This window comes from Phocoena phocoena, chromosome 20 (genome assembly GCF_963924675.1).
Source record: "Phocoena phocoena chromosome 20, mPhoPho1.1, whole genome shotgun sequence".
Taxonomy (NCBI): domain Eukaryota; kingdom Metazoa; phylum Chordata; class Mammalia; order Artiodactyla; family Phocoenidae; genus Phocoena; species Phocoena phocoena.
Window position 1 is genome coordinate 46554107 of NC_089238.1, and position 14441 is coordinate 46568547.

The following is a 14441-nucleotide window of genomic DNA, read 5'->3' on the forward strand; positions in this document are numbered from 1 at the left end:
TGCATTTCAGTTTGCATGATATATATGATTCTTCTCCATTATAGGTTATTTCAAGATATTGAGTATACTTCCATGTGCTATACAATAGGTTCTTGTTGGTTATTCTATATAGCGTGTATATTTTAACCCCAAACTCCTAATTTACACCCCCACCACACCAAAGCATTTGACTTAATAGTCTAATACATTACTTTGATCACTTCTCCAGTAAGGTTAGAACTTTAGAGCACTTCAACTTCACTTGCCTCCTACCAACGTTTGTGGGTTTTTTTTTTTTCCGGTACGCAGGCCTCTCACTGTTGTGGCCTCTCCCGTTGCGGAGCACAGCCTCCGGACGCGCAGGCTCAGCGGCCATGGCTCACGGGCCCAGCCGCTCCATGGCATATGGGATCCTCCCGGACCGGGGCACGAACCCGTGTCCCCTGCTACGGCAGGCGGACTGTCAACCACTGCACCACCAGGGAACCCCTGTGTTTTTTTTTTTAAGACATTTTAAGTCAACATATATGTTAAAGACATTTCTATTGCTTTGTACAATATTTATATATTTTTTAATTTAAAAAATTTAGGCCTTTCTCACCTTCTGAGATGGCCCACACTCTGTCTGTGGAGTGTGTTTCTCTCTAAATAAATCCACTTCTTACATATCAAAAAAAAATTAAAATTTATCTTTAATCTTAAATTTCCCTAAAATTCATATATATTTTAATTTAACTTTTTGCTAATATTTAAGCACATATTTACCTTTTCTAGTGCTCCTCCTTCATGCATTTCCGTGTTTCCATCTAGGATCATTCTCTTCTGCTTGAAGATTTTCCTTTCGGATTCCTTTTGTGCACGTCTCACAGTGACAAATTCTCTAAGCTTTTATCTGAGAACATCTTTATTTTAAGGGTTATGTTCATTAGGTAAAAAAAATTCTACATTGGCATTTTTTATCACCCCAGGACTTTAAATATGTCTTTTCACTGTCTTCTGACTTCCATCATTTCTGATTTGAAGTCAGCCATCAGTCTTAGTGTAACACAATACAATGGTCAAAAAAAGTGTTTTTTTTTTTTCATGTTCAAGGCTTCTTTATTGGTTGCATCAAATTATTACAAAGTAAGAACTGCTGTTGGCCCCCTGGTCTCCGTAGTGGAGAGGCAGCCTTAAAAACCAAGTGACCCAATTCTCTAAAAAGGTTACCTCAGATGTGTGTTAGGTAACAAAACATTTTTTTTCTGGTCCAGATCACACACTGAATTTAGTTATTATGTCCTTCTTCAGCCACCTTTAATCTGGAACAATTCCTTAGTTGTTATCTTTCATGATTGATAAGTGTTGAGTGCAGGGCAGTTATTTTGTAGAATGTTGCTCAGTTTGGGTTTGTCCGATGTTTCATTATGATTGGATTCAGGCTCTGCTCTTTTGACAGGGAGACGAAAGGATGTTGTGTCCTCAGTACATTATATCAGGAGGCACGTGATGTCTGTTCATTCTGCTCCTCTTGATGTTAACGTGGATCACATGGTTTAGCTGTGTTTTCTCCACTGTAAATTACTATTTTCTCTCTGTAGATAACAAGTAATTTGAGAAGACACTGCTGTGCTGAGGGTTATTGTTTTTAGCAGGGGAGGTGGGAACCCAGGACCAAGGTCAAGAGCTCCCAAGGGAGGCCTTGTCCAGGGTCTGCAGGCTCTGGGGTCAGGTCAGTAGCCTCTGCCCAGAGCTGGATGAGGGCTGGAGTTTCAGTTTGGTCACACAGGTCCCAAAGCCAATCTGGCTAGTCAGAGAAAAAGCATATGGCAAGGGCAAACACTCTCGTTTTGCAGCTAATCAGCTGTATGTGAAAACAAGTCCCTCCCCGCCTCTGCACCTCACTTTTTCTTTTTTTTTTTGCGGTACGCGGGCCTCTCACTGTTGTGGCCTCCTCTCCCATTGTGGAGCACAGGCTCCGGACGCGCAGGCTCAGCGGCCATGGCTCATGGGTCCAGCCGCTCTGCGGCATGTGGGATCTTCCCGGACAGGGGTACAAACCCGTGTCCCCTGCATCGGCAGGCAGACTCTCAACCACTGAGCCACCAGGGAAGCCCTTTTTTTTTTTTATTTTTGGCTGCCTTGGGTCTTCATTGCTGCGCGCAGGTTTTCTCTAGTTGCAGTGAGCTGGGGCTACTCTTCGTTGTGGTGCACAGGCTTCTCTCATTGCGGTGGCTTCTCTTGTTGCGGAGCATGGGCTCTAGGACCATGGGCTTCAGTAGTTGCAGCACATGAGCTCAGTAGTTGTGGCTCATGGGCTCTAGGGCACAGGCCCAGTAGTTGTGGTGCACGGGCTTAGTTGCTCCGCGGCATGTGGGATCTTCCTGGACCAGGGCTCGAACCCGTAGTTCCCTGCATTGGCAGGCAGATTCTTAACCACTGCACCATCAGGGAAGTTCCTGCACCTCACTTTTTCATCTAAGTGAGAGACTTGGACAGTCTAAGCTTCTCCCCTTTTCGGCTAAAACTCTTTTGTTCTTAGTCCCTTTGGAAAACAGAGGCCAAACGCCTCTGAGGATTGAAGTTGGCCAAGGATCTTTTACCAGAAAAATCACACACAGAATTTGGGAGTGGGGCAATTCATTCAGAGACTGCTAAGGTGTCAGCCAGGCAACAGGTGAGCCATTCACTGCTGCGGTGTCCCCTCGGGGGGCTGAGGGCAGCTTGGCCGGGGGACCACTTCTCCCTTGTAGAGATACAGGTGACGAGGAGCCTGAACCCGCAGCTCATGTCCTACACTTACACCAAAGCAGGGTAGCCTCTCCAGGGCATGCATTCAGGGCTGACGGCTGCCCTGAGCCTCCTAGATAAAGGAATATTCACATTGGGACTCAAAATGCCCCTCAACCGCTCCCTCCTTTCTTCTTCTACTCTTCACCTTCTCCCATGTCCACTGTACACATAGGCCTACTATCTCCTAAGTGACAGTTGCTGAAAATGGATTTGAGGAGTTCTGAGAAGAAACCCTGGGTTCCAGGTTATCCCTCCTTTCTCACTGAACATCCCATTTCATTACTTGAATATTAGTACAGCCATTACTACTTAAAGAAATCCTTGCTACTATGCAGTTCCTTAAGCTGTTACTTTTTAACAGCCGGATGCACATTGGCTTTGCTGAGAGTAGAGGAGGTAGAAGACAAGGTTCGGGAAGGGTGTCATGAGGTCACTGACCTCAGGGGTGGGTTGCTGGAAGGGGGAGGCAAGCACTGACTAAACGCAGACATAGCAGGGCTCAGAATATAAATGTGGCCTAGGTCTGGGCCTGAATGGGAAGGAGGCCATCAGAGACCAGGTGCCATCGATGTGTCACAGCTGTAAGGAGAAGTTCCAGGTATGTGTCCCCTCCAGGAAGGAGCCTCATCACATGGCTTAAACACATCAGTAGAATGAACAAGTCTGGACACATGAGCTTGAGAGTCAGAAAACCCCAGATCTGGCTTCCAGCTCTCCTGTAAAGGCCTATGGTCCTACTCTGTTTGACCTAATTAGCCAAGAACACGGACATTCTAACAGTAAGTTCCTGAGCGTCAGTGGCAAGCTTACAGTCAGTACTCACAGCTCCGGAGACTTCTTCCAGCAGAGCATGTGGCTGGAGGAGAGTCCTCCCAGTCACCACAGAGAAAATTTAACAAGTAAAAACCTGCAAACTCTTTATTAAATTCTCCCATTTCATCTGTACAGAAAAAAATGCACATTATGTTCAGAATCTCAGTAACATCTCAAAATTACACAGCATGAACATGTAAAAACAAGAAACTTCCAGGATTTTATACATAGAAAGGAAAACCATTTACAAAAGAGGCTTGTTAGTTTTACTTTTCTTTTTTTCCTTCTTAAAAAAAAAAGTTAAAGGCCTAAGATCTCACACAGCATTTGCTGTACAGTCTGTTTTCCTGCTTCGATTGACCTGGGAACATGGTGTTGGGAGAAGCCGCTCAGGAAGCCTCGGGCTGCCAGCCCCTCCCGTCGGTCACTCACTCTAGTGCCCCTCAGTCTGACAGGGGACCTGTTCAAACCATCTAGCGTGTGTGGTACAGGGCCTGCTGGGCTCTGGGGTCCAGCTGTCAATTCTACGTTGGGGGGAAGGCGAAACAGAATATAGAGGCACTATCTGAATTTTCTCCTTGCCCAAGGAGATTCCTCCACTGCATGTATGCCAACACCCCTACCTGTGCGTTGTGGCAGCTCTTGGGAAGGGAGAAGGAGAGGAAGCCACCATCAGGATCCTGTCACTACCAGCCCGAGCAGACAGTCCCACCTTTGTGCTCCAGAAGACAAACAGTCCCTGGGTCTCCACAGTGATCTCACTAGATGGCCTGGATGAACCTGTCACTCTGAAGAGTCAGTCTTGGTTTGCTAATGACTGATCTTTTGTCTGGGGTCTGGGCAGGAAGGGGGATTCGGCTTCAAATTTGATTGCCCTGACATGTGACCCTGGTCCTACGGGAGAGGAGGACCAAGAGGAGTGTAGTGGGAGAGATGACCAACCAAGACACGTGAGAGAGAGAGACGGAGACCAGAACATCAGCTCTGGCCCCAGGCCCTTTGGGAATTGAAGACCAGTGCGGAAGAGGGGACTTAGGAGTGGAGTATCCCTAAAGGCCTGGGGGAAACTCAGGGCACTGGAATGCTGCATTTTATAAAATTACTTAGGTGCTGTCCAAATGGTGAGAATAAATAAAAGGAGTCTTCGAGGTTTTTCAAATTTCCTAAGAATCAGAAATGTAAGTAAACATACCAAAATGCACATGATCCAAAAAGCCATATTCTTCTTTTTGTTCTACGGCCCAAATTTAGTTTGAATGTGTCAGGCTGTGTTGGCTGGCTTCTAAGGGTCCCTACTCCAGGTTCCTTCTCTGTATCTACTTGCTTGGAGTAAGTTATATGCAGAAAACGTTTACTTTTTGGTGGGGGAGGGGAAGAAATGGGATGGGGAGGCCTTTTCTCAGAGGAACTTGAGACCAGGTAAGGAGGTCCCACAAAGCAACCTACCCCTCTCTGGGTGACTCACACTAGTGGGGTTCTTTAGGATAGAAGTGGTACTACAAGCCTGGAGGTGGCACAGAAGTCAGGCTCATATAGGAGAGTGAATCTTCCTTTGGGAAGGTGGAGGGAGGTCAGCACTCTGTCTGATAAAACGTAAACGATCCTACGACTCTTTACTACTGGCTTCTCTTGTTACTTGACCTCAGGAAACAGGAAGAAATGAAATCTGATGGTAATTTCCTGTCACACCTAGGAAAGCAGAATCTCCCTCCTTTCCAGTGTCCCCAAGAAGAATACGTGCAGGATGTGAGACAGTTAAAGGCCTGCAATGAATACAAGTCAACACCTGCTCACTCAGTATTAGAATTCCCCTCGCTTCTAAGGATGCACTGGCTCAGAACAAGCTGATGGGATCCATAGCACTGGGCCTGGTAGTGGTACCAGAATTTTAGGGAACGCTAAGAAGGAAGGCTTTCCTGCTGGAGTGAACCCAAGCCCGAGCGATGGCTCCCACCTCAGAGCATCTTGCTAGCAGACTTCTCTTGGGACAGCAACAATAGCAGAGAAAGGCCAGGGATGCACCAGGGTCAAGGTCTCACTCCCACAGCCACCCTTCTGTGTGAGAAACTCCGATGCAGGGAGAAGACAGCCTTGTTCTTGACGTTCTGCTCAGATTTCTGATCTCCTGCACTGCAGGGCCTCCAGCCCAGAGACTGACCTCCTGGCACCTCTGGGGTGTTGTAGAGACACCAAGTCTGAGTCTCTGAGACACTGGTGTGAGCTGACAAGGCCTGATGAGTTCTCTGGCTACTGTAATCTTCAGCAAGTGCTTGGAAACTTGGCCTTGGACAAAAACCCTACCTGCTGCTTATGTTATTGTTCATGGGCTAGACATCAGAAGAGAAAAAAGACACAGGTCTGTCATCAGCTCCACTAGGGCCATGGTTTCTTCTTGACTAATTCTTGACTAGCCGATTTACCCAAGAGTGACCTATGAGCCCAGTAACCAGAGGTGTCCCAGAACCTGTTTTGTTACACCAATGAGGTACAGAAATGGATATAGCTGGGCTGTAGTTTCAGATGGTGCTGGGCCCCTTGGATGCAGGAAACTGCTCAGTCATATGAAACTATTCTAAAGACCAGTCACTGAAACTATTCCAAGTCGGATGGTGAAATGTTTTCTGACAACGAGCAATCAAAGATACCGGCCGAGTTATCCCTTCTATCTGTCCGGATCATTCCTAAAGATGACAAATGTTTCAAGAATCAAACTCCTTTTCAAACTTCCAGATCTGCTGCAGACAACTGAGATCATCTCTCAGTTCAGAAAGAACAAAAGTATCTAGACACATTAAACTATGGAGATGTTTTACATACACTGGGAGGGAGACTGCAGAGATGGAGAATGGTACTCCCACGCTCATCAAACAGGGAACAGTCATTCTATCCTGTAAACCACATCAGACACGTCAGTGGGGGCCTGTGTACAGATATATCCCCGGTCCTCGATCCCAGACCCCACCACCCAGGGGGGAGCCCCTGGAGGTGGACTATCTAGATCAGCTCAGTTCAGTCCAAAAGTGGTGGTAGGAGGGGGCGCTGCTCGGACTCCAAGAGTTTCAAGTTTTATGAGGCTGAAGAACCCCAGGACAGTTGCTAAGAATCAGGAAGACCCTAAGAGCAGGACTTGGGGGACCAAGCAGCTTGGAAGCTCCCCTTCATGACTTGGAGTACCCTAGGCAGGGGGGATATGCAGCTTCTAGAACCCACTGCCTCCAGGAAGGGTAGTAAAAAGGAAAAAGAAAGAAAAAGAAGAAAACCACAGTATTCAAATATATGTCAGTCAGGTTAGACAAGGAGTCATTTGGATCAACCGAGCCACAAACTGACCCACTTTGTACTGAACACATTCCAGGGAAGACAGATGTGGGGAGGTCCCTCAGCACGTGTGCACAGCGGCAAAGAGGCACAGGGCAAGGGATGGAGCATGGTCTACGTGGACAGTTTTAGGCACGTGATTTATAATACTTTGTGGAGTCTAACAGGTTAATAAAATATATATTATATAAATATATCTTCTACTGTACACGCCGCCCTCTTGTGCAGCCACTGGATTCCATGCCCCAAGCTCAAGTCCAGGTGCACCAGGTTGAACTGTGATGCCTGCACTCCTCCCTCTTTATACTCCAAGCCTGTCATCTCTACACTGGAGGGACGAGGGATGGTCAGGAATATTGCTTCCATAAAGCTCAGATTCAGGAAACACTGATGAATCATCGAAGCACACTGAGCCAGTGCCGACTGTAGTGGGTGTATGCAGCAAACGGACAGAAAGAAAAAACGGAGGAACGCCTCCATCTTTTAATGTAGTAATTTTCCACACCCTCTCCACGCAGAGGCCTAAAGGAGCTTGTCTGGGAAGGTGGCCTTGAACCTGCAGAAAGGTCAGGTTGGACTGCCAGTCACACCCTGAGACCAGGCTAAGTCTTTATAAGCCATTGTCTCACCTGGGAAGTAAAGCAAAGTCAAACAATCCCCCACTCCTCCTTCCTGCCCTGAGCCCCGGTCCCCAGAGTCACGGCCTCCCGGTGAAGCGGAGGGCTTCTGGAGGAACTGCCACCCCAGCAGGATCAATCCGAACGCGGCTTGAGTCCTGCACTGCCCTGGAGGAGGAAGGTCACTGGGGCGCTCTGCCTTGGGCCTCAGGGTCCAGCCTCTCCATGCAGATCAGTGGACTGATCAGCTACACACACTTCTGATCCCCTCTCCAACCCACCTGCCCTCGGCCTAGGGAAGCTCATACTCTACTCCACTGAGCTGAGGAGATCACACAAACACCCACGGCTGTGGGGTCCTGACCAGCAGTGGCTCTACTAGGGTAGGAACTGGAAGGCATCACTGTTTCAGCAGAAGAAAACAAGACCCAAAGCGGGCTGGTTAGTCGTTTCCCACTACTCGGTGAAGTCCATGGCCCTGACGTGGGCCAAAGGTGCTGCTGAGAAGTAAGCAAGACATCCCAGTTATAGCATATTGGGTGGTGTGTTTCCCCTCTAAAGTCCTGCCTTCATTTTACACTGTCACACAGAAGAAATAACCCCATTGCTCAAATCAAGCCTGGAGGAGATGTGTTACTATATATACATTTTTTTCTTTAAAAATTTCTTTTTCTTTTTTTTTTTTTTTTTGGTGTTTTTAAAAAAAAAAAAATCATTTGAGTTGCAGGTCAGGTGAGTTGGTAGTTCCATCGGTATGAGAGACTTGTCTATGGGCAGGTAAACCCGGGTTTGCCAACAAAGGCAATACCCAAAGCGGCCAGCTGCTGCACAAATGGTCGAGGAGGAGGATACCGTGGACATGGGTGAAGTCTGAGACGGGACAATGCGGTGGATACCTGCTGCTGCTCTAACATGGGTGTTGGTGTCACCTCGCAGAAGGACGAGGTGAGTGGGTACGCTATACAGGAGGGCTGTACAAACTGGGCACTGGACAGGTAGTTCCTCTGGTGCTCAAGGTGGCTCTACCTGTCCTTGAGCTCTCGTGTCACTCGTTTGGTGATACGTCCACACATCAGGCCAATCAGGAACAGTATGCAGATGCTCCCACTGATCACAGAGAGAATGTAGTTCTTTGAAGGGGATGTCATCACCTGCATGGCGAGGTCAGAGAAGCCATCCGCTGGGGCCACCTGGAAAACACACAGGGGCATCATCCTCGGAGAGAAGTGGGCTGGGACAACGCTTGCTCTAACTTGCCCCCCTGGACTGCTACTGTAACTTAGGTCATTTCTTTTGGGGAGAGAGGAGGGCAACGGGCAAGAAAATCAAACACCGAGCTACAACTGTTTTTCCCGATCGTACAATTCATCACAGTGATCACTGCCGCCCACGCAGTAACAGCTCACACACTGAGGACCCGATGGTGTGCTGGCAAAGGGCTCAGCGTGTTTCAATCGTTTAGTCCTCACATTAGTCCTGGGACGTACATTTTACTACTCCCACATTACAGATGAAGACCCGGAGGCCCAAGGGGTGGGAAGTGGTCAAGTGACTTGCACAAGGTCACAGGTTCTTACATATTTTGATTTATTTTCTTCATGTTGCTGTCTTTTTAAAAACAAAGAGAAAAGCTGAGATTCTGTCGGGTGCTGATTCTCTGTCGTGACTTGTTTTCACTCACCATCATACCATCAGCATCCCCCCCACCAAAAACAACTTGCAAACATGACTTATGCTGACTGAATATACTTAATCACTCCCCCAGTCGTGGACACTCAGAGTCCTCAGTTCTCCTCAGTGCTTTCTCCAGTGGACCTCTATGGTAGGCTACTATAGCAGAATCAGGACCAAAAGGCTCCCCAGGTGCACATGGACCTGTTCTGTTGAGTCTCAACTTAGCCTGGGTGCTGAAAAGGGTCCAGCCCAGAGAGGTCTGGGCTGCTTCTATGCTCCTCCATGTACTCAGCACAGAGCAAGGAGGCTCCAGATTAATCTGATTTAAGCACCAACATCTGCCAACAAAAAACTAGCAGCGGAGTCACTGGGAAGCAACGCTTGGCAGCTCAAAGGCGGAAACCAGTGACGAAAGAAGGGACTAATTAATGTCTCTGCTGTGCTATCTGGAGATGATGGCTCCAGGCTCACAGAGCCCAGGCGTCTTATGGTGCACTGAGAGATTTTTTCAAATAAACCTACTGCCAGTCTCACAACAAGGACAAGGAGGCCAGTGAAGTATCTCAAAGAGACCTGGGAAACTGACAGAGGAGACGCCACATCAGGTGATTCTCGTGGTCATTACCTTTGCTGCGTAACTCCACATTTCAATCCGGTCATTGAGGCGTTTTTTGCACTCAGGTTGTAACCTCACCCGCTTATCCTCCAGGGCCTCCATAAGGCAGGACATTTCTGTGCAACGGAAAGGGATAAGAAGCGTCTGAAGCTGTACAGAACAGAAATTTCGGTAAGGATGGGGAGAAGGGTACCTAAGCACCAGAGAATTCAGATCTGGAGGCTATACAAAGTTAAATCCCTTCAAGGACACTTAACCCAAGATCTACCATGGAGAAGAATATTTAAGGTTGGCTGTCCAGAGTCTCTCTTAAAACCTCTCTCATTTTATTCATTGGACACACATGGCTCAGAAACAACCATATACCTGCCCAGGTTCCGCCTCACACAGAACCTGTCTGCTGAGCCCACTGTGGCCACCGGGGAAGCTGATGAAGCTGTTCAAGGTTGGACAAGGCAGGGAAGAGGGCCATGATGATAGCTTAACTTTTGTCTCCCTGATAAATAACTCAACTTCCTCTTATCATCAAATCTTTACCTCGGGTCATGGCTCTATCAGTTCAAACCTGCAGCAGGATTACTCCTAAACTCACTTTGCCACAAAGGCATCAACCAGGCCCCCAGTGGATGCTGTCTACGGTTGAGCTGCAGCTACAGAACAGAGTAGCTGGAACTGATGTCTCAGAGGGAGTCTTTGCTCCTCCCAAGATAGTTCAGACAGGGTCAGAGTGAACACCGTGACTTACGACGCCCTCGGCCGGGGGTGATGGCTGCACAGTGGTGTTTAATGTCCAGGGCACAAGCTGTATGAAGAACTGGGTCCACAAAGATGTCTGCTTTGCTTTCCTTCAGCATGTTTAACACTTCCTAAGAAGGGAAGATCATAGAGAGAGCTTTTATAGAGGAAATACATCAGATCTGTTGTCTGTAAATACTTTACATACAAACAAAAAAGTCAAGGAGGGACGATTAAGCCAATAGAGGCTACTCTGAGATACGTGGCAATGTGGTGATGATGCAAAGAACGCAGACGGTTAGCATCCAATTTAATTCAGTAAATACAATTTGGGGACCTAGTATATGCAGAGCTGTTTGCTAATAAGCAAAGCGAGGCAAGTTTAAGATCAGAATTGGGTTTTGGGCACTCTGGTATGCTATATTATTAAATACTAAGTGTTAGTGTTTATATTGATTTAATGCAGTTATTTTGTTACTTTATATGTCTGAAAATGTGAAAATTGAAAATCAGAGTAATAAGCTATATTAAAATTCCCAAACAGAAAGGTGCATTTGCAAAATGTTTCATTTTACTTCTATTATCCTCAAAAGGAAAGAAAGAACTGACAGAGCATAACTTCTACTGCAAGAATAATTCTTATTTGAGCTTAAAGATGTTCTGAACAACAGGAATATAAACATGATAGAACTGAAATCAACTCTGCAGACTCTCCATTTATACATGACGAAATTATAGCAGGTAAAAACAGTCAAAAATTGCTTTCTTAAGTAAAAATTACTTTGTGCTTCACAGACTGTAAAACAATAAAACAAACAAACAAAAACAAAAAAAAACCTGAAATGTTGTTCAAAAAGTCCTCCTTGAAGTTAAATGGGATAATTTGATGAAAAAGTATTCAAAGGAAAATATCTGGATTTAGCCTTTAGCCAACTTCTGCCACTCCTCAGACCATGTGGAATTAGAAACATTTTTAGCAGATGAAAATATCTGCACACAATATTCACAGTGACTCAGTAATATCATTGAAACACTTTTCCAAAAAGAGATTAAGTTTTTTAAAAAAGATCAAATACATTATTTCACTTTAAATTTTGTAAGATAATGCATGTTTAGCTATCTTTTTTTTTAATTAATTAATTTATTTTTGGCTGCGTTGGGTCTTTGTTGCCGCACGTGGGCTTTCTCTAGTTGTGGTGAGTGGGGGCTACTCTTTGTTGCGGTGTGTGGGCCTCTCATTGTGGTGGCTTCTCTCGTTGTAGAGCATGGGCTCTAGGCGCGTGGGCTTCAGTAGTTGTGGCACACAGGTTCAGCAGTTGTGGCTTGTGGGCTCTAGAGGGCAGGCTCAGTAGTTGTGGCTCACAGGCTCTAGAGCGCAGGCTCAGTAGTTGTGGCACACAGGCTTAGTTGCTCCACAGCATGTGGGATCTTCCCAGACCAGGGCTCGAACCTGTGTCCCCTGCACTGGCAGGAGGATTCTTAACCACTGCCTCACCAGAGAAGTCCAGCTATCATATTTTGATAAATTTGTTTTTATGTGATGTTTCTGAAATGAACTGAATTTGTAGTTTCATTGACTTTTACAAATGCAGTACGCTTACTGATATATTGGAATTGACATTTTACTTTGGCATAGCACTTAAACAATAACCTTAAACAATGGTCTAGTCATGGGGATGAGACATATTCTCGAGTAATTAGTACATGTGAAAGACTATTTAAGTTACAGACAATTAACGGTCAAAAGGCAAATTAGTTTGGTAAGAGGGAACATGATAGAATTCTGGGAAGGAAGGTTTAGATTTGATCAGTAAGATGTACAGACTATAGCTTTAAGAGGAAGAAGAGCAGAGAAAAGCAAGTGAGAGAAAATGGTGACTGATGGTAGTTACCTTTTTACACATTTCTGTTTTGATTTTGAGCAGGTTCACTTTGAGGCACTCCTCTACTTGACCTGTCTGCTCCTGGGCTGCTGCTTCTTCGGCACATAGACTGGCAATCTGTTCAGGACACACACAAAAAACAAGGGAACCCCTACTCTCACGAGACACCTTGGTCTCTGAAGCATGTCGATTGGAGATCCTCCCACACATGTGCCCGGGGCTCTTCTCAAATGGATTCCTGGTGGATTTCACTCCCCTCCCTCCCATATGGGATGCCAGGCTCCGTTCTCCTTCACAAGGACTGGCACAGTATTGAAAAACAGTCAATACATGTATCTTCATGCTGTCAACCCCAAGACCTGAGTCAGACTGTCCCAGGGCTGATCACAAAGAAGGCTACTCTCTGATTCCTCAAGAGGAAGGTCATATAGCCAAGTAAAATCCTAAAAGCAAATGCTTGACATTGACAGAGGTTCAGAGTCAACCCAGCTACACAACTTGGAAACACACACACACACACACACACACACACACACACACACACACACACAAAGGGGTCCTGACACATAGCCTGCAGCACAGTTAAAAATTTATCCTTCTTTGGACAGCTTTGTGAGTAAGCTTTTTTGAAATATCTTTAGCTATGTTCCCATAAAATGGACATATGTTGAACAAGGTTCACTACATGACCTTTTCTAGCTAGAAAGTCAAGTAATATCCAAGAACTGGCACTTCGTTAGAGGCATTACAGGAGCACTTTTATCCTTCTGGCAAGTGTTGGGAGTATTCTGCGTTGAACATCAGAATAAGGAGAGGGAAGAACAAACTAGATGTAGACAGATATAATAAAAAAAAAAACGCTGTTCAATAGAGAAATATGGAATCAAAACTGAATAGTGATGGGACTAAGGACAAACCAAATTCAGTGTTACACAGAACCAGGAACTCAGACAGTGGAGAGCCTAGAAGAGCCCTGGATTCAGGGCTGAAGGGAAACAGAGTAAAGAACTTTTCTCCAGTAAAAACTTCTCTGACCAGCTCTGTTTACAACCAGTTTTGTCCCCAAATCCTACCTCATCCGAGCAGTGTAGCTGGAGCTGAGGATCGAGTCGGTAATCTAGAGCAGACTCCTGGATAATAATCCGGATCTGGTCTTCACAGTCTGAAGAGAGGCGCTACATGTGACAAGGGAGAGTATGTTAGCCTAGAACACGTCAGCTTTTTATCTGGGCCCTGGCTTGGGGAAGGTGTGCAAAAAGGTCTTGGGGAAAGTAGCAGCAAGCTATGGACCTCCAAAGAAAAAACTGCCAGGACTAGTGGAGGTTCCATAAGTACACCTCTGTGGAAAGCCCAGGGCAGTTTACCTGGTCAGCATATCTCAACTTGAGGCAAGAGATGACTTGACCTTCTAACTCCGAATCATCCTTGGCCTTAGTCAGGATACCATGACAGAATTTAGGAATGTCAGCTTTACAGGCTTTCCTTAGCACAGGGTTTAAGCGGTAATCTAGAGCAGAAAGTAATAAGCACATGATAAAACACTCCACCAGGATTCACAAATGTTTTGAGATCCACGTATCCAAAGGGGGCATATTATGTCAACGACCACTAATAAACCACTGATTTGTTTATGCGGTAAATGTTTACTGAGCTCTCACTACACTGTTCTATTTTATTTTATTTTTGGCCATGTCCTGCGGCTTGTGGGATTGAACCTGGGCCATGGCAGTGAAAGCCCAGAATCCTAACTAGGCCACCAGGGAACTCCCCCAACACACTGTTTTAAATCAACAATATACTGTGGTGGAAGAGCAGACGTGGAGACCCCCAGGAAATGTACTCTGCAGCAGCTCTGCAGGATCTATTGGGGCCAACATTCTAAGCAGTCCTCACAAAAAGCTAGCAGACATCAGCAACCTTCCCTATGATACATATTTTTGAAAATTCTGAGAACAGAATATCCAACTCAACTTGACCACTAAGTTACAAGGTCTTGCAACTCAGAGCTTAAATTTCTCTGTTCTAAAACAGATT

General features: G+C 46.0%; 1 protein-coding gene across 2 annotated transcripts in view; it reads right to left on the reverse strand.

The window, feature by feature from the left end:
* Positions 1-8521: 8521 nt before the first annotated feature.
* GLG1 (golgi glycoprotein 1) overlaps positions 8522-14441 on the reverse strand; it is a 146964-nt gene continuing 141044 nt past the window's right edge. For both annotated transcript variants that reach the window (XM_065898725.1, XM_065898724.1), the window contains 6 exons: positions 13772-13914; positions 13481-13582; positions 12417-12524; positions 10535-10655; positions 9799-9905; positions 8522-8689 (listed from right to left, as the gene is read on the reverse strand). In XM_065898725.1, coding sequence (XP_065754797.1) covers positions 8522-8689; positions 9799-9905; positions 10535-10655; positions 12417-12524; positions 13481-13582; positions 13772-13914 — 749 coding nt within the window. The remainder of the gene's footprint in view (positions 8690-9798; positions 9906-10534; positions 10656-12416; positions 12525-13480; positions 13583-13771; positions 13915-14441) is intronic.